Source organism: Solanum stenotomum, chromosome 8, assembly GCF_019186545.1.
Source record: "Solanum stenotomum isolate F172 chromosome 8, ASM1918654v1, whole genome shotgun sequence".
In the NCBI taxonomy this organism is placed as follows: domain Eukaryota; kingdom Viridiplantae; phylum Streptophyta; class Magnoliopsida; order Solanales; family Solanaceae; genus Solanum; species Solanum stenotomum.
In genome coordinates this window covers 579,140-605,316 of record NC_064289.1, presented here as the reverse complement: position 1 = coordinate 605,316, position 26,177 = coordinate 579,140, and the positions used below count along the sequence as shown (strand labels likewise).

General features: G+C 31.6%; 4 protein-coding genes across 5 annotated transcripts; all 4 read right to left on the bottom strand.

Moving 5' to 3' along the window:
- Positions 1–4,342: 4,342 nt before the first annotated feature.
- LOC125872819 (histone H1-like) lies at positions 4,343–5,468 on the bottom strand. Its single transcript, XM_049553618.1, has 2 exons — positions 5,208–5,468; positions 4,343–5,130 (listed from the first exon to the last, which is right to left on the bottom strand). Exons 1-2 carry the CDS (start codon positions 5,391–5,393, stop codon positions 4,486–4,488), a joined length of 831 nt encoding a protein of 276 aa, XP_049409575.1. The 5' UTR covers positions 5,394–5,468; the 3' UTR covers positions 4,343–4,485.
- A 1,483-nt stretch (positions 5,469–6,951) lies between these two features.
- Positions 6,952–12,138, bottom strand: LOC125873037 (uncharacterized). Of its 2 annotated transcripts, XM_049553880.1 has the most exons (6): positions 11,775–12,125; positions 10,131–10,226; positions 9,811–10,029; positions 8,713–8,809; positions 7,735–7,797; positions 6,952–7,630 (listed from the first exon to the last, which is right to left on the bottom strand). In XM_049553880.1, exons 1-6 carry the CDS (start codon positions 12,060–12,062, stop codon positions 7,437–7,439), a joined length of 957 nt encoding a protein of 318 aa, XP_049409837.1. In that variant the 5' UTR covers positions 12,063–12,125; the 3' UTR covers positions 6,952–7,436. The 2 variants fall into 2 exon arrangements, with proteins under 2 accessions (XP_049409837.1, XP_049409839.1); XM_049553882.1 differs by lacking the exon at positions 8,713–8,809 and having other exon boundaries at positions 7,372–7,630; positions 11,775–12,138.
- A 1,230-nt stretch (positions 12,139–13,368) lies between these two features.
- On the bottom strand, positions 13,369–13,776 carry LOC125872275 (protein AGENET DOMAIN (AGD)-CONTAINING P1-like). The gene has a single exon (XM_049552988.1). It carries the CDS (start codon positions 13,774–13,776, stop codon positions 13,369–13,371), a length of 408 nt encoding a protein of 135 aa, XP_049408945.1.
- Positions 13,777–15,555: 1,779 nt separating this feature from the next.
- Positions 15,556–22,647, bottom strand: LOC125874687 (E3 ubiquitin protein ligase DRIP2-like). The gene is made up of 7 exons (XM_049555683.1): positions 22,090–22,647; positions 21,220–21,319; positions 20,043–20,370; positions 19,477–19,925; positions 19,327–19,377; positions 17,313–17,385; positions 15,556–16,195 (listed from the first exon to the last, which is right to left on the bottom strand). The coding sequence occupies exons 1-7, from the start codon at positions 22,202–22,204 to the stop codon at positions 16,010–16,012; spliced, it is 1,302 nt and encodes a 433-aa protein (XP_049411640.1). The 5' UTR covers positions 22,205–22,647; the 3' UTR covers positions 15,556–16,009.
- Between the last annotated feature and the right edge of the window lie 3,530 nt (positions 22,648–26,177).

Here is a 26,177-nt window from a genome sequence, read left to right as displayed (position 1 = left end):
GTCAAAATTATTCAATTCACTTCTACTTGAAATAAGATTTATCTTGCTTTTATTTAAAACAAGAAGATTATATTCACTTGCACTCCAGTAGGATCACTTTTATTCACATTCGATAATGATTATGTAACTCGATGAAAAACAAATTTATCATCATCTAAAATACTTCCTCTCGTAATAAGATTTATCTTACTCCCATCTGATCATATGTAAATCATATTTTTGCTCCACACAACGCAATATTACTTTTATTTGTGAATTGTGATAATAAAATTTTAAAATTTAATATATCACAAATTATAAAACCTAAAAATATGATCTACATAGATTCAAAAATCTCTTGACGAGATCTATAAAAATTCTAATATATTTTTTTCAAAAAAAAAAGACAATCACAAAAATGATATAGAGATATTAAAAACGAAGTTGATGTTAAAATTCTATATTAAAATTTTTTTTTAGTTTGCATACTAATCATTTTAGTTATCAAAACACAAATTCATAGCTCTGATACTGATGTAGTAACTGAATAGGTATATACTAATTTAGAAGACTTACAAATTTCTCATAGCGAAATCAGATCTGAATCAATCTCGATTTATGTCACCGATCGTGGAAATTCACACAAAGAGGATGAACTTTTTGGAAAATCTTAGTAGTTTAACTTGTTATCTACCTAGATCCTCACCTTGTTGATAAGAGTTTGACTCTCTGTATTATAATCTCTTTCTTATTTTCTTTTTTCGTACCCTCTTAAAAAAACATAAAAAATTTTGTTCACGGCCTAGATACTCCTCTAACAGATTGTATGCAATTTTTTTCATCATAAACCTCAATTGTCACATTGATATGAAGAAACATAGGTTTTCAATATTCATAGTAATATATTTATAAGTGAATTATTAGGGTTTATGAGTAGGATAAGTTAATGGACTTATGGGCTAATTTGCATATCTTACAAATAAACTCAGGCCACCTAATTAACACCCTTTAATATGAAAAGGGAAATTTCAAAACAACAATATTTTAGCATAAATGGAACCCATAGCCACACATTCAATATTTATTGAAAATGTCAATATTTTAGTTTGTTATATTGTTGATTTATGTATTTTTTTCATTTGTTTAAGTTGGAAAAAATACAATTAGTTAATAACACAATGGAGAAAATATTTCAAATAAGGTAAAAATCATTGAAATTTCTCATCAGTTACATTCCAGATAAAAATCGACATGGCTTCTATCTCTCTTTCTCTCTCTCTTATTCCTCAAATTCCCAATATCAATTTTTAACACTCCATTGATAATACTCAATCTATGTCGAATTGAAGTCGATTGATTTGAGATTTTTGTAGGCAGTGAGGAAGAATTTAGAATGAATACAAAATAAAAATTAAATACAAAACTTGTTGGCATACAAAGTGAGATTGAAATACAAAGTGAGCACTAAAAACATAAACTTGTTGGCATACATTTAGAATGAATACAAAAAAAAAGAAATACAAAACTTGTTGGCATACAAAGTAGGGGTGGACGTTCGATTTAATCAAATTTTGGTTCGGTTCTTCGATATTCAGTTTTAGAAAAGTGTGCACCATATTTCAAACCAAACAAGATCTATTCGATTCGATTTAGTCCGATATTTTTATATTAGTTTTTCAGTGTGAATAAAAATAAAAAGAAAATATGATAAAGTAACAATTGTTGTTCACTTTACACTTCAAAGTAACAACTAACAGTCTAACAATAAAAAGTAATAACATCAATTTGTTGTTCACACTTCACACTTCACACTTCAAAGCAACAACATAAAATGATAAAATCATAGAGTAGAAACACCAAGTTGTTGCTTAAACGTGAAATCTGTGTAGCTGTTGCCTGTTTACATCAAGGCTCCGGCCAACAAAATAACATCAATGGCAACAACTTTTTAATAATCAGTCACAAAATTATATCAATGCAAACTTTGTGTAACTGCTGCCTGCTAACATCAAGGCTGATGTCTGCTAACGTCAAACCCAATTCCCCTTTCATCCAAGATTCAGTTTTTCACAACACAGAAGAAGTTTTAGCATCGAAACTAGCTCCAATTTTGCAATCTTGCACAAATTCTACAGAAAGTCTTGGTTTTGTTCATCATAAAGGGCAGCAGGTTCATGCCAAGTAACTGTAAATGAAATCGACAACTTGGATATTCGAGAAATACGTATCTTTTTCGGCGTCGGCGATGGTCCGAGGCAAGAAGAGTAAAGACTGAAGTCATGACGCTTTGTCTCAGTTGAATTGAATTTAGTTTAGTTTAGTTTAGTTTAGTTTAGACTTTGGACTTTAGAGTTTAGACTTTAAGTCTTTAAAAATTGAAATGGGCCAAGTGAAGTTAAAAATTGAAATGGGTCAGGTAAATATTTTGAGTTAAAATATATAAGTATTATTAAGTAATATAATTTAAATATTGTTAAATTTATTTAATAAAACTTCGGTTCTTCGGTGCACCGTAGTTTCGGGACCCTTACACCGAACTCTGAACCAAAAAATCGAAGTTCCAAAAAAACAGAATCGACACCGAACCGAAACACCGAAGAACCGAAATAGTTCGGTTTGATTCGGTTTTTCGATTTTCCGGTATTTATGCCAACCCCTGATACAAAGTGAGCACAAAAAATATAAAAAACTTGTTGGCATACATTTAGAATGAATACAAAATAAAATATATAAAAAAAAACTTGTTGGCTACAAAGTGAGATTGAAATACAAAGTGATGTTGAAATACAAAGTGAGCACCAAAATACAAAACATTTTTGACATATAGTTCGAATGAATACAAAATAAAAAAGAAATACAAAATTGAATGAAGCCTAATTTAGAATAGCATACGAAATTCTGTAAAACTACTTATATATTGTCCTATAATATAATACAAAATGAAACAAATACATAATTTGAAATGAATACCGCCTACAAAATAAATACATGTTACACCTAAAAAACTCAAATTTAGCAAGATACCACATAGATTTATAATGAATACAAAATGCAACATACCATAAAAACAGCAAAGAATACAATTTGAAAGTTTAGATACAAAATGCAACATGCCATGAAGTTGTTCTTCATCAATTTGATCTTGAAATAAGACTTTTAAAACTTGTGGTCCAAAATAAATGATAAAAATTTATCTGCTGTAAATCATTTCATTAAGGGTAAAATAGACATTTATAGTTAAATTGTTACTTAATATAGAAATGTGTCATTCTTTTTGGGACTTACTAAAAAGGAAAGTAAGTCACATAAATTGGGACAGAGGGAGTATGATTTATGCTTCGTTAGCATATTTTAAGTGTATTTTATGCTAGACTTCATATTAACATTTTTTTTATATATAAAACACAAGTCCATATGTTAACGCAAAACTAGTAAATATTTAAAGGACACTTTACTGATGTCTAATGTCTCCTCCAATTTTGGTTTTGTATTTTGAGTTTAGCCTCTTAAATTTTAATTTAGCAATAAAAAAATGATAATTTTATTATGTTATCTTTGTAATATAATACACATCTTATACTGCGTTTCACAATATTTAAAGAACCGAGAAATTAGATTTTTGTTATAATGTAAAATCAATACAAATTTTAATGCATTGTGTGTGCATTATAAATGGATAATTAATGATGATGCATTTCAATATTTGACCGGCTACACATTAAATTTGGTAGAGAACAAACAAGTTAGCAAAAAAAAATGGCAAATATTATTTCATTTATGAAATTAATGGTGATGCTCATTTTGATCTCTAATTCACAATTTGTTAATTGTAAATTGGATCAAAAATGTTTTAGGGATTGTATTAAAGCATGTTTCCAAAATCCTGGGTGTCATATATCATGTGCAAAAGAATGTCAAGTTTCTTCTCCAATGGATTATTGCAATCTTGGTTGTTCAATTGACAAGTGTGCAAGTTTAATCAAAGATGACAAACAATAGAAAGGTTGCATGAAGGATTGTTTTGGCGATTATTGCAAAATTGGAGCTTAGAAGATAAATTAGAATATTAATTAATTAATTAATGTTGTGAATGAAAAACTACTCATAATGTCATCTTTTCTATATAATAGACGTTTTTCTTGAATCTCTAGAGAAAAAAAACAACAATAAATTTGGTGTATATAACAATAATAATGAAGAGAAGATAATTNTGTAAAAATACAAATTTTAATGCATTGTGTGTGCATTACAAATGGATAATTAATGATGATGCATTTCAATATTTGACCGGCAACACATTAAATTTGGTATATATATATATAACAATAATAACGAAGAGAAGATAATTAATAAGGGCATAAACTCAACTAAAATGGATTATTATAAAACAAAAAAAGGAAAATTACAACTGGAATTTAAAATACTATTTTCTATATTGGGCCGCCCATACAAACCACCCACAAAGATGAAGAAAATTTACAATGCTACCCCTCCTCCTACACTCGATCACTTCTTCGCCTTTCTGGCAGATGCTTTCTTCGCCGGCGATTTCACGGTCTTAGATTTCACACTCTTCACCGGAGTTTTCTTCACCGGCGCCTTTTTGGCAGCTGGCTTCGGTGCAGCTTTCCTCGACGGAGTCGACCTTGTAGATGTCCTTGCTACCTTAGCTGGCTTCTCATTAGCCGCTTTTGGCTTTACAGCAGCCTTAGCTTTCACAGGGGCTTTAGTCTTTACAGCTGCTTTCGGCTTTGCTACAACTGCCTTAGGCTTTGCAGCTGGTTTAGCTTTAGCAGCAACAACAGGCTTTGGCTTAGCTTTTGATTTGGTAGCAGTTTTAGCCTTTGGAGCAACAACCTTTGGTTTTGGCTTCGGCTTTGCCTTGGTTGCCTTCTTTGCCTGTGTTGCTTTTGGCTTAGCTACTGGCTTCTTCTTAGCAGGCGCAGTAGCAGCTGCCTTTGGAGCTGGAAGCTTGTAGGAGCTCTTAACCTTGACAAGTTTACCAGAAGCCACAAGCTTCTTCAATTGAACAAGCAACATTTTCCTGAAATTTGATGGAAGATTTTTCTGCTTATCTTCAATGAACTTTGTGATCGCATACTGACTCGATCCAGTTTTATCCTTCAATGTTACAATCGCCTCTTTAATCATCTGCATAACATTTCAAGTTAGCTAATCGGCTAATTAAACAACAACTTCGATTAATAACAAATCTACAATCAATTTACCTCAAAGTAGGAAGGATGAGTCGGAGGATTTCTCTTCCTCGGAGCAGATGATTTTTTCGCCTTGATCTCCTTCTCTTTCTTTGGTTCATCAATCTCCGCCGGTGGATTTTCTTCCGTCGCCGGTTCAGCTACCGCCACCTGTTCATTCACAGGCTCAATTGCTACAACTGGTTCTTCAGTCGCCATCTTTGCAGAAACTTCAAATTAGGGTTTCTAAGATCTGTAGAACTACTGGAGTTTCTATTTTGCTTGTATGCATTTGTGATGAAATTGAGAAGACCATATATAGTAAGCTAAAATAAATTCGTATCCAGAATTTTGAAAGCTGATTGGTTAATAGCCTTTTGACGCGGATTAATACTTTAAACGAATTTTGAATATAAGCCGTTGGATGAAACTTCATCTACGGTTCATAATGGTAGGTGACTTGGACAGAGATTGAGATTGTAACAAGAAAAGCTTGTTTTGGTTCTTTGAGCTGTGTTTTTATGCTCAATTAATATAGGCATAACATGAGTTATACTTAATGGAATTTAACAAAATAAAATTATATAGGTAGATAATTTTGTGAGCTTTCTAAAGAGTATATTTTTGGAATTTTTGAATGAGAAATCTGGGAGATTTTTAATTTTGAACAGCAAGTGGTCTGATCAATGAGTTTCTTGGAGTCTTTTGTAGTTTTGGGTGTTTTTAGGTCAATGCTTTGAGTAAAATACTGTTTTTTTCTTTTGATATGATAGTAAACTAAATAAGGAGTCTGTCAAATCAAGAATCACAAAAATCCAATAAGATTTGGTCATGAGATTGTTGGTTCAAAGGTCATTGAAGATGAACACATACATGAACAAACTATTTGTTCTTCTTGGAGTATAAAGCAAATGTATATTGTATTTTCTTAATAAATCTTATTCACCTCAACTAATTTTTTTTACAAATCATAATTACATTCTTGATGATTGAATCGTTACTCGTTTCTTCAAAATTATAATGTAAAATTTTATTTTACTATTACAACATAATATGTGTATATTTAAGTGTAGGTCGTCACAGATTCATGTGCAACGAGTTTTGTTCTTGATTGTTCTTTCATGGTTTCAACTTTGGTTTAATGCGCTATAACATTATACACATAGATCGTTGTTTTTAAACATTAAATCATGTTAACATAAAGCAACTAGTTTCATTTGTTACTTGCTATACATATATCTCTTTCTTCATATGCCTCTCTTTATACTAATAGTGGTGCATTTATCATCTAGGTTGGTTTGTTGTGCCAACTAACATTCTAATGCTTCAATTTATGCTAAAAAAAGTCTCTCAACCTTTGAGAAACTAGAGCTCAAAAAGACTTGTTTTTGCAACTTAATCACCATGGGTAAATACAAGCAAGTAAATTTTGGTCTAATTCGAAGTACCAATAGTAGCATAGTTACTTAGTCGTCTTTCATATAACGTATTATGATCTTGTCTTTTTGCATGATACCTTTGGATGAAAACTAAATAACTTTAGCTGAAAACTAACTTAATAAGAGATGGATAAGAACTTGTGAACTCTAAAACATGTTAAGGTTTCTACTTGTGCCATTAGATATGACAATTAGATGAAACCAACTTTCCTGGGTATAATTTTGTGTACTCAATATCCTATATCTAGTGAATTTAGCATCAATAACTTGATTTAGATAATATCATGTTCTATATTATTGTTGTTGAATCAAAAGTCAAAATGTCAAAAAAATCATGCAATAAATGGGCATTCACTCAACTCAAAAACATATCAAGAAACATTCTTGAATTTGTTCTTGCGAGTATTTGAACCTTAAATATACATTTCTGATATGCACAATGCATAGATTATGAACAAAGTGCAGTGAAATCTGATGTTTTCACTCAAGACACTATCAAACTAGTAAATATAACTCAATGTCAAGAACAAGATTGATCTCTTTGCAGGAAAAATACAACAACAACAACTACTGCTACGCCTCAATCTCGAACAAGTTAGGAGTTGGCTATATGAATCTTCACTGACCATGTCGCTCTTTTTAATCAAGCCAATGTTATTATACAAAATAAGAATAAAAACTCATCTCTTTACTTGTAAATGATGATGCATAATTCTACTGTAACTGTTGTGCCCTTGTTGTTCGGGGGCACTTATGTTGTGGAGAAGTTCAAGATCATGAGCTAAAGATTCACAAAGACACCATTGTAAACACTTGGATATATCTAGTTGCGAGCTATGCCAATGATATGAGGATTTATCAGAGAGGCAGTTGATAGCACGACTTGACGACTATCTACATTTGAGAAACCGGCTTCATATATGTTCTTTCCTGTTTTCCTGGTAAAATGACAACCATCTGCGACAGCCTGCTGCAACGGATCAAGCAATCCCTGAACAAATCTGAGAGCTGTGCCATCTGTCCAATTGCAATCAGAAAAAGTACAATTTTTACTTGATGCAGAAAACACACTCGGGAGAGACACAAACATTTAACACGACGAGTGTAACTATTATCTTTACCTGCTGCAGCCACATGTTCAACAAAGAGGTAAATGCCACCAGGCTTGAGCACCCTTCTGACCTCTAAGAGAAAAATGATAAAGCATTATATCAGGACTTAATCCTTTTCAACCATCCTATCAAAGAAAAGAAAGTAAACACAGAAGTCCAGATCAGGGAAAGAGTATACAGAAAACAACAAGGATGTACACATACATCAACATCCTGGCTAAGAGTCAATATTTTTTTAATGAAGACGACGTGATCACCACAACATTTTGGACTAATAACTCGGCTGCTTCAGGAACCAATGGAGATAATTATCAAAAAGAAAGTCGAGGTTCTATAGACTAACATGATTAGGATTATGTGTTAAGACCTTTGACAGTACAAGAAATATTTTGCATTTACCCGAACAATCAAACTGACATTTTTAGAAGTTTTAGGGTCACTGTAAGTTTAGATGAGCAAGAATATTTCAGCAGAAAAGCAGATATATAAGCTGCAGCATAAATAGAATCGGGGCATAATGCTCCTTCGTCTTTGGTAACTTTGTGCATTTTTAGGGTAAACATTTTAAGATAAGGTCATTGAAGTCCTATGCCGAAATCACTTTTGCTCTCTGAACAGCAAAACATTAAATGTTCAAAAAGAGTGGATTCTACAGCAAAATGAGCAAGTTTAGTAAAGGGCCAAAGAAATGAACCTGTTTTGTTTTATATATTTATAGTGGGAAACTCAAACATGTGATAAGTACATCAAACTTCATCAAATAAGGACACCAACTAGGATAAGATTGTAAATATACAAAAAATAACTACAAGATAATACATAAGATACATGAAAAGAATCTAAATACAAAGGCGTGCTGATGGTTAAACGACATAGGTTTATGTTTGATATGAAGTTTGCTGAACTACTTCGATGTAATTCGTGAGCAGGATAAGCCTATGAATTGAACTGCAATATGAAAGCATAAAACTAAAAGAGATTATATACCCTGCAGTGTCAGATTAACATCTGCGACAGAACATAATACAAGAGTGCCAATGACAGCATCAACTGAAGCATCATGTAATGGCAAGGACTCAGAAACCTGCAAGAGACCATCAACTTCAACTTTAAAGTTTCCTATTATGTATTAGATACGTCTCCTGTTAATGACGGGTAAGTAACTAGGTGCCAGCTCGTATAAAGTATGTCATTGTGCCAGCTAAAGAAAATACAACAATCACACTCTTGAGGTATTTGCATTACATTAATCAGCCGAAAATACACACAACGAAAAGCCCTGATAAAAAGTGTAAGCAAAGCAACAAAAAGAAGAGAGAAGAATGACTAAAGTGAAATACACGAAGAAAAGTCGGGTCTCGAACAAACAAGAGAAGAACACCTAAAAAGTAGTTGAGTAGAAAAAGGATATAGCACATGACGAAAAGCCATAAGAGGGAAAAACGGAAGAATTAATGAAAATTACTTAAAATTTATCATATCCATAACCGAAAAGAAAAGAAAGAAACTATGCCTAGAAGATAACCAAAAAGAATAATGGAATGGCTACAAACAGCATAGTTTGATTACCATACACTAGTTTATGCTGACGCTGTTACATAGAAGCATTAAACTGAGTACTGAAATAGCAAAAGCACATCATAGGGAAAGCCATAAAAAGAAGTGTTTTATCATAAAAGGTCTTTTATGCCTACAAGTTAACCTGAGCTGATAAAAGTATGTAGGCTTAACAATAAAGCCATTCTGTTATAACTTTGCAATGCATTCTCCAAAAAAGCTACTCCCTCCGTTTATTTATGTGTCTTATTTTCTTTTTTAGTCCATTTCAAAAAGAATCTCTCTTTCCTTTATTGACAACTCTTTTAATTCTAACTTTCCACATGTTAGATTTAAGACCAGAAAATTAAAGAGTATTTTTATACATTCTACATAACATTAGTTTAAGACCACAAGATTCAAAAGTCTTCTTTATTTTCTTAAACTCAGTGCCAAGTCAAAACCAAACAAACAAATTGAAATGCACGGAGTAAATAACTTAAATACCATGATGATATAGATTTATTGAGTCTTGTTAAAGATACGTACTGCATGCAGGAATTTGAAATTCGCAGCTGGAAGGCCTGCAGTCTCTGCTGCTGCTTGTGCATATTTCTCCATCTTCCTGTTTGGATCAACGCCATAAACGGAAGTGCCCTCCTCACTGGCATAATACTTCAAATTTGGACCTGTCCCAATGCCAATTTCGAGGATTTGTTTGGCCTGACCTCTCAGATTAGCAAAAAGCTCTGACTTGTAACCTTCAATCTTACAGAAAAAGGGTATAAGTTCAGAAAATCTTATGTATTTCCATCATTTTCTAATTAAAAATAATCTCTGCAGCTCTCAAGTGGACAGTATGAGCTAACCTCAGCTTCATAAGATTTCATACTTGTGTTCATGGCTGTTGCATAAAACTCCTCGTACCAATCAGGCCTAGGAGGATGCAACCTATTCAACATTGCCTACATGTAAGATCAGTGATTGATAAAGTCACTCATAAAGCACATTGATGCTAAAACTGCAACATTTGTTGAATTGCGATTGAGCAACTACAATATGAACAAATCTAGCTCACTGCCAAGTTTGTCACAACTAGTTCTGATAACTCTTAGGAAAGAGCAGCCTAAATCTTATCAAAACTGCAACATTTGTTGAATTACAATTGAGCAACTACAATATGAACAAATCGAGTTCACTGCAAAGTTTGTCACATTGTTCTTACCTAACCAGTTCTGATAACTCTTAGGATAGAGCAGCCTAAATCTTATCAAAACTGCAACATTTGTTGAATTGCGATTGAGCAAATACAATATGAACAAAATAGCTCACTGCAAAGTTTGTCACATTGTTCTTGCTTAACCAGTTTGGATAACTCTTAGGAAAGAGCAGCCTAAATCTTACTATCATACTTTGTCCCCATAGAACATTTTCATGCAACAACTTGGATTAATTGAATGTAAATCGTGCTTCTTCAATATAGACGGTTTCCTGAATGTTAAAACTTCCCTGTAATGACTACTTCCAGATTGGGAAAATAACTAGCAAAGACCTTTTGAACTTGAAAGTTCACAACTTTAACAGCCAGCATTCCACATTTTTAACTTAAAAACTAAATTCTGTGACTGTCTATTTACAAGTGTAGGAAAATTACCAATTTTATGTCAGACAAGTCAATCAATCAATTTTGTCTCACTTCCATTTTATATGGTATTCTTCCCTTTTTAGTCAGTTCCAAGAAACAATACACCTTTTCTAAATTTGAAACCTCCTTAACTTTAACCTTACCAGTTTACCATTAATGACATGCTTTTATAGTCAGATCAATGTTGTGACATGTTTAAGCCATTTTTTTTTCTTGTAAGAAAACCCAAAAGCTATCTCTCCCCTTGCCCAAGTCAATATAAGGAAACTACCTGGTCATTCCCCAATCAATGTGATACTCTAAAGTCTAACCCATTCTAACACCCTTGCACGCCCGGACCACCGATTGGAGCATGGACAATATAACATGGGGCCCAAACAAGAACTAACCTTGCTCTAATATCATGAAAGATATGATATTTTGGCCTAACACAACTGCATAAGCTAGCTCACGACAGAAGGATTGCCCACCAGTACATTCCCCAATCAATATGAGATTCTAACCCATTTCAACAATTCTTAAACTCCGTGCCCAACCAAACACGACATATATATGGTACTCCCTCTGTCCCTAATTACTTGTCCATTTTTTATTTTATAGTTGTTTCCAATTATTGGTCCATTTTGACAAATCAAGAAATGACAAAAAAAATTTTACCTATTATATCCTCAATTAATTACTTTGAAAAAGGTAGAACTTTTTGAAAATCTTAAATTTTTAATTTATCCACTTCATAATTAATAGGAGAATAATGGTAAAGTCACCATGTCAATAATTGTTTTCTTAATAGTTGTGTCAATTCAAAAGTGGACAAGTAATTAGGAAAAGAGGAAGTAAAAGAGTAGAAGTGAAGCATTATATATTTTACCATGGGGTCAGCAGGAGATGAAACATCAGAAGCATGTGAAGGATGAATAGGCAATAGAGCAGCTGCTCCTAGTGCTGCCATAAAGTGTCTTCTACTGCAGCAAAAGCAAAATTTGTTACTACTACTCAAAGGGTCTATAACCCTTTTCTTCAATTGATTCAACTCATTTTGCATTTGAGAATGAAAGGGGACATCTTTTAAAATTGTGCTTTCAGAAACAGATGAATTCACTGATTTCACTTTCTGGGTACAGTGAATCTTGGGATACAAAGCTGTATGTATCAACATATTCTTTCAATTCCTATAATTTTGACCTCTGGGGTTTGTATTACTTCAGTTAAAAGAGACTGGAATTGCCACTAGTATTCAATTTTTTGTGGATCACTCATTTTAACTAACTCTCAATCTATAAATGTTAAAAACGTTTGGTCATGAAAGCCATTAAGGTTCAATTCTTGATGATTCTTATATTTTTGAGATACTAGTTTTTGGACACGTGCAACATACGTGTGTCTCAAGAAATATGTTATAAATTTGTTAGGATGATTAAAATTCAATGAAAATATGTGTGTAATGAGTACTAAAATGCAACAATCTCAAATAAATGTTATGATAATAATTTTTAGAAAATTAAATTAAAGAAGACTAATTGAGAAATATAAAAAAAATAATATACGCATCGTTCTTAAGACTTTAATCATAACATTATATAAAGGAAAAAGAAATACAAAATCGGTACATAATTTTCCAAGTTTTTATCGACACCTTCTCTCATATCCAATCAAAATTTAAAAGTCTTCTCCATCGAGTCAAACTAAAGCATGAATCAAATAGAAAAATCACTTTATTTTCATAAATTGATATATAATCAGACTAAGGTAGATATATCATATACTTTAGATGTTAATGGCTTCACTACTTTAACTATATAATGTAAAGGATAATTTTGGATGTGAGTTTCATGACACAAAAAAAGATGAATTTATATAGATAAAAATAGAGGAATACCAAATGACATCTTAAAGTTTTAAATTAAATATTATTTGAAGGTTTCAAAGGGCCAAAATAGATAAAAGATAACAACTTTAACAATATCAAATGTATGCAATGAACCTCCATTAAAATCTCGAAGAGTAAACAATCCTCTTTTGAACATATGAACTCTCCATTTACTCAATGTAATAATTGATTATCACTAATATTTAAACATGTAATTAGCTAAATATTTATAATAATTTAGGCAAAATGATATTTTAACTTTCAACTTTTTTTTGTTCCCACTTTTAGTAAATATATGATATGATGATGATGATTAAATATTAGTTTTTTCATAAAAGATTGAAGGTTGAAAATTTGAGTTTTTAAAATGTGAAGTTGTGTTTGAACATGCATTAAACTGGATTAAAAGTTTTTTGTTAGTGAAAGTTCAAAATTTTGAAAACAAATTTTCTAAAATTACTCCCAAAATCTTTTATTGAAATATATTGGATCAGCATACATAATATGTTGCGGACTAAATTAAAGTTGAAATGATCTAAGTAAATTCATAGCACACTAGAATGACAGAATTCACTAAAAAAACAACAATGTATCCTTAACCAAGTGAAGGAAATTTCCACTCGCCATCAGACCATTCTTGATGAAACCTCAACTTATCAGCAGAATACACAATCTCCTGCTTTGTAGTAGGAAAATAGACACGATACTCTTGTTCAACTTTGGCAGTTATGACCCCAATCCACCAGCCCTCATTGTCATACACATCAACGATATCGTAGGTTTCCATTGGCTTTGTTTCACGTGGAATTTCAGGTGGAATAGGACGGAGCTCAGAGGCACGTATAAACCACTCTAGTGGAGTGGTTTGATCGTTATCACTCACGAGAGTCTTGTACTTGACTCTGTAATCACTACAAGTGCCAACAGGGTAAAGAATAGTTGCTTTGTAGTAAGAACCTAAATACCCTTTTTCTTCACTTCCAACTTCAACCTCATCATTCATTTGAAATATTCTTGTTATTTCTTGTCCCTTGTATACTAGTTTTCTTATGTTCTTTGAGATCAAATTAACTCTTAATTTGTGATTTTTCTCTGCATCATTTCGTTTTGCCATTCAAACTCTACTTCTATCAAATTGATTGGAAAAAAAGAAAAAGTATGAGATATATTTTTAAGACTAAAGATCCCGAAGTTTTTATAATGAAATTTTACTTGATGGTCAAAAAGACATTTAAGGAAAAACTTTTCTCAAAATCTTTGACTAAAATTAATGTTTAAATAAAAATCTTAAATACTACTCCAAAATCTATAATTGAATTATTGACCAGATTTTACTAAAGATCAGTATTTAAGTATCAAATTTGACTTCATGATCAAATATATATTTGAGGTCAATCTTTTAATAACTTCTCCCAAAATGTATGAGTACTGGACCAGATTTTTATGATTAAATTTTATTTCATGTCCAAAAATGGATATTTGAAAGGAAAATTTAAAAAAATTACTTCCAAAATTTATGAGTGAAGACCAATTTGTTATGATCAAATTTTACTTCATGACCTTTTCGATATTTAAGGGAAACTTTTTTGAAAACAAACTCAAAAATCTATGACTGATGATTAGAACTTTAAGATTGAATTTTATTTCATGGACAAATAAATATTTAAGAATTTTTTTTAAAATTTACTCACAAAATTTATGATTGAAGATCAGATTTTTTTATGATCAAACACATATTTAGAGATTTTTTTTAAAGCAACTTTCACAATCTATGACGGAAGATTAATTTTTTTATGATACTTTACTTTATGACCAAAGAGATATTCAAGAAAATTGTTTTAAAAATTACTTATTTTTTAAGATTGAATTTCAAAAACTATTATCAAAATCTATAATTGAAGATCATAATTTTTAAATCTGATCAAATTTAATTTTATGGTCAAACAAACATTTTTAAAAAATCTTTAAAACCCACTTTCCAAAATTTATGATCAATTTTTAAAAATAAAAATAAATTACTTTTAAAATCTATGGTCAAACAAATATTTACTTAAATCTATATGGAGATAAATATTTAAGATTTTTTAAAAAAAATAACTCCCAAAATTTATGAGTGACGACTAGTTTTTATGATCAAATTTTACTTGAGGAAATTTTCAAAAAACTGCTCCAAATCTATGAGTGAAGATCAAAACTTTAAGATTGAAATAGATATTTAAGGAACTTTTTTAAAAAACCACTCTCAAAAGTTTATGATTAAATCTCAAAAAATAATTTATGATCAAATAGATATTTAGGGAAAAAAATTAAAAATAACTTCCAAAATCTATGAGTGAAGATTAAATTTGAAATATGACCTTGTTTTAGTAAAAAGCTATGATAACATCATATGGTGTAGCAATTATTTTCAAGTGTATTTAATGTGAAAAAAATAATCAAATATTAAAACCAAAACGAGTATACTAATTAGGAAAATTACAATTAAGTTTAGTATCCCACTCAAATCATAACGATTCCCACATTCTTGTTTATTGCATACATAATAACTCACCTACTACTATTGCATAATTGTTCAATCAGTGATTAGCCTTTTTTATCAAACACCAACAAGATAGTAGTTTAGATAGTCATTTAATATCAGCCTTGATCATACTATTTTACTTTCATTAATTGTAGTCTTAGTTGAGACAACAAAAAGATATATGAAAAGAACTTGAAATCCAAAAGTTGTGTAGTATAGAGCAAAAAGAAAATACAAAAGGTAAAATTTTCACTTGAAATAAATCTATACTGTTTAACTTGTTGCACTTTCTAAATTGTGAAATCAAAGTATCATATCCACTACCTATTTCTTGATCAGCATGCAACAGACAAGCCCCCAACAAGGGCAAACTGAGAAAACACACAAGATAGTTTGACCTAAGAACATGCTGCCATGAATCTTGGTAGTTTAAAAAGACAAATGAAAATTCTCTCAAAATTCATCCCTTATGAAAGTACAAGGTAGTGTACAATCATACAACATCAGAGAAACGCAAAGTAACTCGACAAAAGCAAGAAGATCCAAGCTTCAGTTGTTCAGCACCCTGTCAAAGGGAATTTTGCTCATTTGCTGCTGATTTGTGTTCCAGCAGCAGCAGTTGTAAAATAACTTATGATCTTATGGGACACATTATCGGCTAATACTTCAACTTATGCCAGATATTACATGGATTGTTGAAGGCAGAAAGGGCAACTCAAGAAGCTGGATGGACAGGGACCGGGACCTTATGAGCATATGACAGCACCATCACAAAATCCTTTGCTGATGAACCAGTAATAACTGGCACGCTTTCTGGTGTAGTAGTTTCAAGCCACATATCTACCAAAGTATTCACTTGCAAAGTGGGGGCTATCAACTGGCCCATACATCTAATTTCAACCTACAAAACAACATAAACAGTCAGCAGAGTATAATACTGGAACCATCATGATATGTTTTTTACATTGGAATTACTCAAGGATAGCAGTCTCTCTTCTTTCTTTCTTTTTTGGATGTTGTCAGTGTCTGCCTCGACTATTCCATCGAGTACCTGCTACCTCCCACCAGCACAGGTACCAGGTAATTCTGCCCACTAAAGCTTAGGCGGATGGGAAGAAATCACCTAGGATTTTGCCTCCGCTGGGATTTGAACCTCATGGTTCTCCTTCCACTTCGTTGACAACTAGGCCACACCCTTGGGTGCAACAATCTCTCTTTCCCTCCTTTGAAGGATACAAGGTGAAACAGTTAGTTTACTTCCAAGAAAGACAAATGGTATCAGTCACAGTTGTCACTTACAGATGCTTCCCAGGATAACACCCACATCGTAAAAACACAACACCCTGAAACTCACCTGCTTGACTTCATGTTCACTTGTGCTGAAATACAATAAACCTTTAGAAAAACCCAGTCACTGATACACCCTAGAACCAAAACTAATTAAAGCTGTGCAGATCTTTTCTAGTACAAACTCATTAACGACTTGATATAGTCCAGCTTCCATTTGTATAAATATTTTTGTATAAATCGCTTGAAACCGCTACCTTCTTCCAACATTAAAACTAACACGGATTACTAATTTTGATATGTATGGTGTAACACAAAATGCTGTTTTTCGCCAACTTCTACACTTCTTTACAGCTTTTTTCGCTTCTGAATTCGAAAGAAACTAAACAGTAAATCTGAAAAATAACTTACTCGCAGATGCCACATATTCCCTTTGGACATCACGTAAGACATGTTACCAAACATGATGCAAGGTGATTTAGTTCATCTTGAAATTGGGGTTTCAGCATTAAAGCAATTTGTACACCTTCCATTCCCAAAAATTTCCTCAGTTGGACCAATTTTCTTATTACTAGACCAAAATCACACCCAACAGGACAAAGAATTACAAAAAAATCACCCCTCTCCATATTAAATTTGAACTTTAACCAGAATAATGTTGGATTGTTTAGTGCATAAATGTTGACAACATTCTCTTAGTGCTAAATGGCAGCCAAAGAGCAATAAAATACCTCATCTTCACTGATAAGATCTAACTTCTTCATCAGATACTTTTGGATGTAAGAAACAGGAATATTGCCATTCCTGCAACAGAATGAAACAGAACATGAATACCATTATCAATACTATCAAGGAAAATGTGCAAACACTCTCAAAACGCTAAACTAGTGGCTGTATCCTTCTATTAGCAGACAAATTAATCTTAATTTTAGTGCTCCGCTTTTTATAGGACCAAAAGTTCTTTTCACAAAATAATCCATTTTTTCCGGTTAATTAGTTTTTCTACTTTTCCCTTGATCTTCCTATAGCCCCTCTCAATCTCAACAAAGACCAACCAAACAATAGAAAATCAGAATGGATTGATGGTGGTACTCATAATACCAGAAGAAATTGGTAAAAGGTGGATTATTAGTATTACATCCCATTCAATATTTTCAAATTCAAAAACTGAACCAATAATATGTTGAGAAGATTACCAATACATGGCAACATTGGTGAGATAGTGTAAGTAAGAAATTATATGTGAGATATTTCTAAAGAGGCAATACTTTAGTTGCTATATAACAAGTGAAGGGGAAAAAAGGATCGCCAAAGCCAAAAGCTCAATGGTTAAAAATGTTTGCAAAACAGCATGCAGTATACAGATATAAATCTTCAAGGTCGTCCAAGGAGCCTCAGAGACACAGATATGCCATCTCAGCTTATCCCTAACGGAACAAAGAGGAGAAGCTTATGGTGTTAGATGAGTGGCTCAGTCCCCCTTGATCAATTCTACCAAGAAGCACCATTGTAGTCACATCCATGTATCTTTTACCTTGCACTCAAGCAAATTTTGTAGGTTGAACAACAGGAATTTGACTTAACTAGTTGCATTATTAGAGAACACTGTCCTAAACCACTTATGCTGAAAGGATAAACCAGCTTCTTAATGGTTCAAAAAAATCCTTCAAGTAAGGGAAAGATAGTACGAGTTAGCTTCAAATAGACAAACAGGATCAATCAATGGAACAGAAGAAGCTGCCTAACTCATTGGTGAGAATCATCCTTGACAGGATGAGAAATTCCCTCATATGATATCATGCCACAAGAAAGAGGTCAACCAACCAATAGTAAATGAAGATGCGTTGGAGAAGACATCAAACAGTAGTGGTAAAAAACCACAATAAGCAGAAATAGACAATAATCAATTATCAGAGACCATGATAAAAGGAAATAGAAAGCTTGGAAGACATGTACAAATATTTACTAGCAACTAAATGTGTACTGGTTTATATGGTAGAAGATTCCAGGACCCTAAATATGATGCAGGATTTTACTTCTTTAGACAACTTTAATCCCAACTCATCACAAGAGAACAGATAAGACTGGATCATGACGCCTCTTATTATCAGAACTCGTTAGTCCAATATTTAGCAATTAACAACGAGAAGTTAGTAACTTAGTATCAATTTTCAATTCAAAATGCTTGCAACTTTAATCTAGGTCATATCTTTCTTTCCTAGTCTTTGTGGTATACCTGCAATTTGATCCCACCTGATGCATGCCTACCATTCCAAAAAGAAGTGTGTGTAGATCAGCTTGTTAAATGCTCAAATTTAATGGATTAAATCAAATGCTAACCTAGTCCTCATGGCATATAAATATACTCAGTTTTAAAGCTTTGTCAATATAAATTTAGTCTTCGTACCCTTGGAACAAGACTACGTGCAGTTATTAGTTCTTATTCCTTTCTTGGGACTAGAAGAAATTGCTGATGTCATAGTTACAACCAAAAGAGACCAGTAGTGTCTACATCCAAAATTTGAAAGAAGAAATGGTATGTGACCCCCTCTCCACCCTCTTAACACATAGTTGGTGCAAAAGATATCAAGGCTTTAAGTATCTACTCCTGCAGCTATAGACATTCTTTGTGCAATTCATTCTGATAATTGGAGCATAACTAAGAATGCTAAGCCTAGACAGAAACAGCATCTCAAGATAACTTGTTTCACAACAAGTCTGGAATGATATCACAAATAAGCTTACTTTATTCTCAAGTAACCTGCAGAAATCTGGGGCAAGGGTGCATCTCCTTCCCTGAAAAAAACTCGGAGTAGAAACATTTAGAAATACAACTTCTTTCTCAGAAAAGATATTTTTTTATAACAAAATCTACAAGATAAGGCAGATTCTTACTGATCTTCAGAGGCCACTAACGAGAACCAAATTGGATTATTCCTCCTTTCACATTTGGTAGCGATTGCATCCAGCACAGTTTGTGGTGAAATACTAAATCCTCCAGATTCTGATGCCTTCTTTTGGCTATTTCTCCGCATCTTTTTAGGTTTATCTGACCCCAAATGAGCAGGTCCACTGTTATTCTTGTTATCCTGGACTTTGGTTTCCAGTCCATGTTTTTTCACTTTAGTTTTACGGACATGAGCCTCATTGTCAAGGGAATGCAGATATTCAGATTTGGCAGTAGAACCTGGGGAAGTAAACTTCGCAGACTTGCTCCGGTTTGCTGCTTCCACCAAACAGTTCAAAGGTTTCCACAAATCAACTTGACCTTCCCACAGATCCATGCCATTCTCTGTTTCATTATCAGGTGTGGGTTGGCCAAATAGCTCAGCACTGGAAGAATTCTGCAAAAGAGGCATGATTAAGTGTACTACCTATACACGCTTGACATCAACCACAAAAAAGATTTCAAGGAAGCCTAAGATGAGGCGTCACACCACCATCAAAGAATATGACTTTACCTGCCTAATGTTCTGAGTGAACTTGTTCAAAGTCTCAGGTGAACTAGCGCTATCCAGCTGATCTTCTCCAGCACTTCCCTCTTTTCTGACAGGTTTCTCAACAGAAAATGTGGAGCCTCGTAATGCTTTTCTTGCCACTGATTTTGATCTTCTTCCTGTTGTTCCAGTCTGTGTTGATACTCTTGGAGTACTGACCACTAGTGATGATAATGATCTCTCTTTTCTCCTGATTGGAGGGGTAATTGAAGGCACAACTTCAGGTGCCTGCACCTTTTGCCTCTTGTAAGGGAATATCTTTGCTCTTATATCTTGCAGATTATGATCTGGCCTGAAATGAGAAGAAACAAGAAAGATAGATTAACATGTGGGGTATGTCAGATAATAAAATTATCACATATCAACTTTTAAAGTGAATACAAAATTTTGCCTTGTGTTCAGTTATAACCTGCTAGTAAATCTTAGCTACAAAGCACAAACATGGAAGAGTACTGTGATTTCTATTTTCTACTCAGTATTCTTAGTGAAATCCTAACTCAATTGTGACAATCCTGCTTAGCACTGCACTGTGATCTCTGCTCAGCATTCTTCAGATCCTAACTCATATATGTGAAATATCGATGAACGACTTGCAGTCTTGCTTATTTGGAGATGGACTATGTTAAGCAACTGTGGTGGGAAAAAGTGGGAAAATCTCAATACTTCATAGAAATTTCAACCTCCAGTGAGCATAATGTGTTGCTCTCAGATTCATCATTGATTGATGTTAGGTCAATAAAAAGTAAGAAGCAGGAAAGTAAGAAGGTATTACATGCATAGCCAGGCATTTGGCCTCTCCAGCTAAATAATCATTAAGAATCTGTACAGCTAAAATTTCCACCTGATATCTTTCACACAAGACGCCTCTAACTTCTTGTTGCATATCAAACTTCAGAGGGGCAACAGAACAAGGCAGTCTGGAGCTGAACATGCAGTACACTCCATGTTGTTAAATTTAATAGGCTAACAGAAGGAAGTTAATCAAAAGTGTAATATGTTGCTAGAGATTCCATGTGGTTGAACAAAACGCAAAAGCAAAACTAGAACTATCTACACCAATATGTCAATTGACACTGAAGCACACCTTTGGACATTCGGATTAACAGAAAAAGTGAAACGAGCGATAGCAAAAATATATGACCTCAATTTCTCTAATGGGACACATCCCAAGTCAATATTGCATATTGGACAGCATTCAGTTTCTTCATCAGAGAGTTTCTTATAGATGCATTTCCTGCAAACTGGATGAATTCCAGAAACAATATTAGCACAGAAGGAAAGCTCATCTTTTCTTGAAACAACAGAAGCTAGTGTCAGTATTGCCCAAACCAAAATGCAGAGATTTTCTGCTTAAGAGCAATGAAAAGAATGTAACGAAGTTTAATTCATTTATCAAAACATGTGGTTTCATACGACAATATACACTGTTTAGGGAAATCAAAGCATGCTCCTCGCAATATGATCACAAAAAAAATAATTTTCTAGAAATGATTCCATAAATGACACATACATTTCATTAGAATTTTCCAAATGAACCCTTTCAAGGGATATATATAGCATGAAAATAAGTCATGTGCCACTTGACCACATCTCATTGCAGCTCAATTATCCATTATGAACCAAGCATCTGCCTCTTCTGTGAGAAGAGCATCTAGCAAATATCTTGAACAGGAAATTTCCATATAAATCAGAAACTGCTGATTTAACTCATCTACCACTGAGTAAATACGCGAAACTCATTTAAATGAAATCAATCAAACAGAAAAGTCGTTCCATTTAGTTGATAAAATCAAGATATTGACCAAATGTGCAAACAACGCTATAATCATTCAAATACTCTACAGACAAAGAGGTAATTGTATACACAATTCTCTTAAAACACCCAGATGTTGGAACGCATTAATTCCGCTAAACTGATACCAAATAAAGCAAACCCAGATCGAAAATTCAAAATTCGAATAGCTGACATTGACCAAAAGCCATAGAAACAGATAGAGAGAAAGGGACTTACACGTATGAAGACATTCAGAAATAGTAGTAGCATCTCTGAATAGCTTATGACAAAGAGGGCATGTAATGCATGCCGCAATTTTCTCCCTCTTCACTTTCACCACTTGATTCGGCATTTCCACTTTCCAACAGTCGAGTTCGAATGAAATCCAATTCAGCCCTCTTTATACCTTCAAACCCCACGTAACTGAATCAGTGCATGCTACAAACACCACATGAACACAACGGAATTTACGTCCATTGATTTCCCCCCTTTGTTTATATGCATTAAACCCAAAAACAGAACCAACAATCATCAAACAACACTCCCTCTGCAATTAATACAACACAACAGAAAAGGACAAGTGTGAATCTGGGTCAAAAAGATTGAAATTTGAGCAAATGGGTCGATTTGATTTGGGAAAAGGGAACGTGGGTCGGTGATAGATTGGGGGTAGAACAGGTAGGGTGGGTGGGGTGGCGGATTAAGGTCGTCGATGATCTTCTTCTTCTTCTTGTGGGTTTTTTTGGGAGTTGAAATCGAGAGAAAAGGCTTCGACTTCACAATGGCGTGAACTAAACAGAATACTTTTTCCCTACTTCTTTAATATTACGGACACACTGCTATATACTTATTACTACTACTCTTTTTCTATTTTTACGGTTTTACTTTTATAGTATTCTTTTAGGAAATTATATTATAAAAGTATTTTGTTCTAAAAAGAATAAGGTGCGTCGATTGTGAATAGAGATTAAAATAGGTGACGGCATATTAAATGAAAAATCTAATTATATGTCTGCATGTTAATTAGCTAAGGTTTCGGCAGGTTATAAATTTTTAATTTTTAAAGTTGTATTTTTGGAACTTAAATTTATATATTTCATTTGTGAAAAAAGAAATTGACTAAGACAAATAGATAATTGAAGATAGATTTTTCAAATTTGGTCAAATAGTAGCTAAAAATTTGATCCTTGTTTGAGAACTTTTTTTAAGAAAAAATATTAGATAATTATATTTGGTTTGTTATAACTTTTATTTGAAGATACTTGAGTATATATATTTATATACCTTGTCCTTAACTCAGTAGATAAAATTATTTCAATATTTTAAATAAATCAAGGAAGATATATGATCTAATGAGAGTTTTTTTGTTGAATACGACTGTGATATGTGTGAAAATATATATAATATATATAGAGGCAACATGATATATTTTTTTTATAAAAAAAAAAAATCAAATTTCCTGAAAAAAAAATTGCAAAAAAGAGGCTTAAACAAATACGTTTTCGAAAATCTTTTACAACATTTCAAAAAGATTGAAATGAACAAACGCCAAATATTTACTCATTCAAAAATGTAAAAAGATAAAAATAAAATTATAAGACGAGCAGTTGATGATTTCAATAGGTTAGCTAAAGTAGATAACTTTTAAGTATTTTTTAATTACTACTTAATGTGGGCATTTAATTTTTTTTTATAAGTATCGAAATATTGTAAATGAATCATACTTAGAATTAGGGTGTTCACAATTGAATAAAAATTGATCCAAATCGAAAAATCATACCAAATCGATTAAATAAATTTATTTTATTTGGGTTTAGTTTAGTTTTATTTTTACATTTTTTTAAAATGATAAACTTTGATTTTGTTTCAAAAATCGAACGGAATCAATAAATTATATGCGTATATTTTATAATTCTACATACATAATATATTTTTTTTTATTAAAAAAATTTAATATCTTATATATATTTCAAAATTTAGTTATAATTTATTTATGAGGCAAAAACCTCAAGACAAAAGTATTTGTTTTATTGATTTTATGTAAATGATTGTCTATAACAGTTCTTGGTGGGACAAGAAAAAGACAATGACATTTCTAGTCCTGCCAAAAATTATCATGCACTACATGAAACCAACAATATATTGTCATCCTCTTTGGCTTTTTTAATAAATTGTAATTGAATTTTAATGATAATATATAAAAGTTATTAAAAATTTGTCATAAAAATAATATTATATATATATATATATATATATATATATAATTATAAAAAAAATATGTATATAATTTATCGATTTGATTCGGTTATTTCTTTAAAAAATTAACAAAATCAAACTCAAACAAAACATTATTGATTTTAAAAATGTAAAATCAAATCAAACAAAACCCCAAAAAATTGATTTATTTAATCAATTTGGTTTTATTTTTGAGTTGATTCCTTTTTTACCCAAATTTTGAAGGGAAAATTGTATAAAATAGCAAACTATTAACTCAAATTAAATGTTATAACCACAGTTTCATTTAATTATAATTTGTAGCAAACACTTGTCATTCGCCTCTCTCACTTTTATACAAACACGAATGTATAAATTGTGTTTGTGTTTGTATAATGCGAGAAAAAACTCTATATACACATACAAATACATATATTTTCGTCATATAGACTTATAATTATATACATACAAATCTTTCTCTACCAGTCTTCTTTTGTCTTTCTCTCTTTCTTGTTTTAAACAAACACAAATTATACAAATTACAATTTATAATTTGTGTTGTATAAAGTGAGATATAGAGAGATTTGATATACAAATATTTTATTTCGATTCAATTGTATACAAATTCAAATTTTATGCAGATATACAAACACAATCATTGATACATATACATAGTAGTTACATATATACAATTATTTAACTGATATACATATACAATCGTTGCGCTTTTATACAAACTAATGTTTGTCTGCGATTTATACAAATCTGATGCTCCATAGCAAACATAAAATTTGTTATGGCGCACAATTATACAAATTATAGCTATATTATACAAATATGATCTTTATGTTTGCTAAACCCAAAATTTACTCAATTTTGAACACCCCCAACTTAAAACATACATAAGAATGATGTATGAGTTTTTGAAATTATGTTTTTGGAACTTTTATATATATATGTGAAAAAAAGTTGAAGATTTATGAACTAAAAAACTAATTCGAAATTCATGATTTAAAAAATATTTGAAGATAAATTTAACATATGGTCAAACATTAGCTAAGAATTCCCAGTCATCATTCAAGAAAAAAAATATAATTATATTTGATTTGTTATAGGTTTTTATTTGAAGATATAAGAGTATATAAACGTATATCTTGACCTTAATTCAATAGATAAAATTACTCTATATTAAATATAACAAGAAAGATGTATGATTCAATAATGAGAAAAATTTGATTGAATACGATTATGAGGGCTATACATATAATAAAATTTATGTGGCTTAAACACGTGTGAAAATATCTATAATATATATTAAGGTAACAAAATATATTAATAGAAAAAATATCTGAAATAGTTTCTTGAAAAAAAGTTCTAAACATATACGTTTTTAAAGAACTTTTACGACATTTTAAAAATATTGTAATGAACAAACACTAAAATTTGCTCATTCAAAATGTAAAATGAAAATTATTAATGAATTTCAATAAGTTACCTAAAATGGACATTTTAAAAGTGTTTTTTAGTTTATACTTAAAAAGAACATTTACTATTTTTCTATAAGTAGCGTGATATTCTAAATGAATCATACTTGAATTTTACATATATAAAAAAGAAGTAACAAGTGATTATAATCATCACAAAAGCATATATTTTTTTAAAAAAGGATAGTTAAAAATAAACAGTGAATATTGATTTGAATGGTGTGTTCTGATCAAATAAAGTGACAAAAAGTATATATGCACCAACAACTAATTAACATTGCTCTCTCAAGTCTCAAGTTTTTAAAAAGATAAATCAATTACTTAAATTTCATATCAAATGGGTTTAAAAGAAATTAATCTGCTAAAACAAATTATTTTGAAATTAAATAAAGTAAAGTAAAAATAGAAATATTATTTATAAATTTATTCTTAAATAATAACTCGTTAAGTAATAGACTAAGCGAAAAATAAAATAAATGAATTAGATCGTATCTCAGTAATTAATTGTGTTGGATGATAATCTTAATGGCTAGCTATTTTTCTATTTAGCATGATGTGGTAAATATATAGAGGATTACTAGATTGACTGGTGGTGCACCTATCATAAATTTATTAGAATGATTTCTT

Coding starts and splice junctions, on each gene's coding strand:
- LOC125872819 (XM_049553618.1), bottom strand. CDS start 5,393: ATGGCGACTGAAGAACCAGTTGTAGCAATTGAGCCTGTGAATGAACAG. Junction 5,131..5,207: donor CTCATCCTTCCTACTTTGAG/GTAAATTGATTG, acceptor AATGTTATGCAG/ATGATTAAAGAGGCGATTGT.
- LOC125873037 (XM_049553880.1), bottom strand. CDS start 12,062: ATGTTGATACATACAGCTTTGTATCCCAAGATTCACTGTACCCAGAAA. Junction 10,227..11,774: donor CATCTCCTGCTGACCCCATG/GTAAAATATATA, acceptor TCTTACATGTAG/GCAATGTTGAATAGGTTGCA. Junction 7,798..8,712: donor TGTTAATCTGACACTGCAGG/GTATATAATCTC, acceptor TTTTTCTCTTAG/AGGTCAGAAGGGTGCTCAAG.
- LOC125872275 (XM_049552988.1), bottom strand. CDS start 13,776: ATGAATGATGAGGTTGAAGTTGGAAGTGAAGAAAAAGGGTATTTAGGT.
- LOC125874687 (XM_049555683.1), bottom strand. CDS start 22,204: ATGCCGAATCAAGTGGTGAAAGTGAAGAGGGAGAAAATTGCGGCATGC. Junction 19,378..19,476: donor TTAGTGGCCTCTGAAGATCA/GTAAGAATCTGC, acceptor AGTTTTTTTCAG/GGAAGGAGATGCACCCTTGC. Junction 17,386..19,326: donor GCAGGTTACTTGAGAATAAA/GTAAGCTTATTT, acceptor ATTCTGTTGCAG/GAATGGCAATATTCCTGTTT.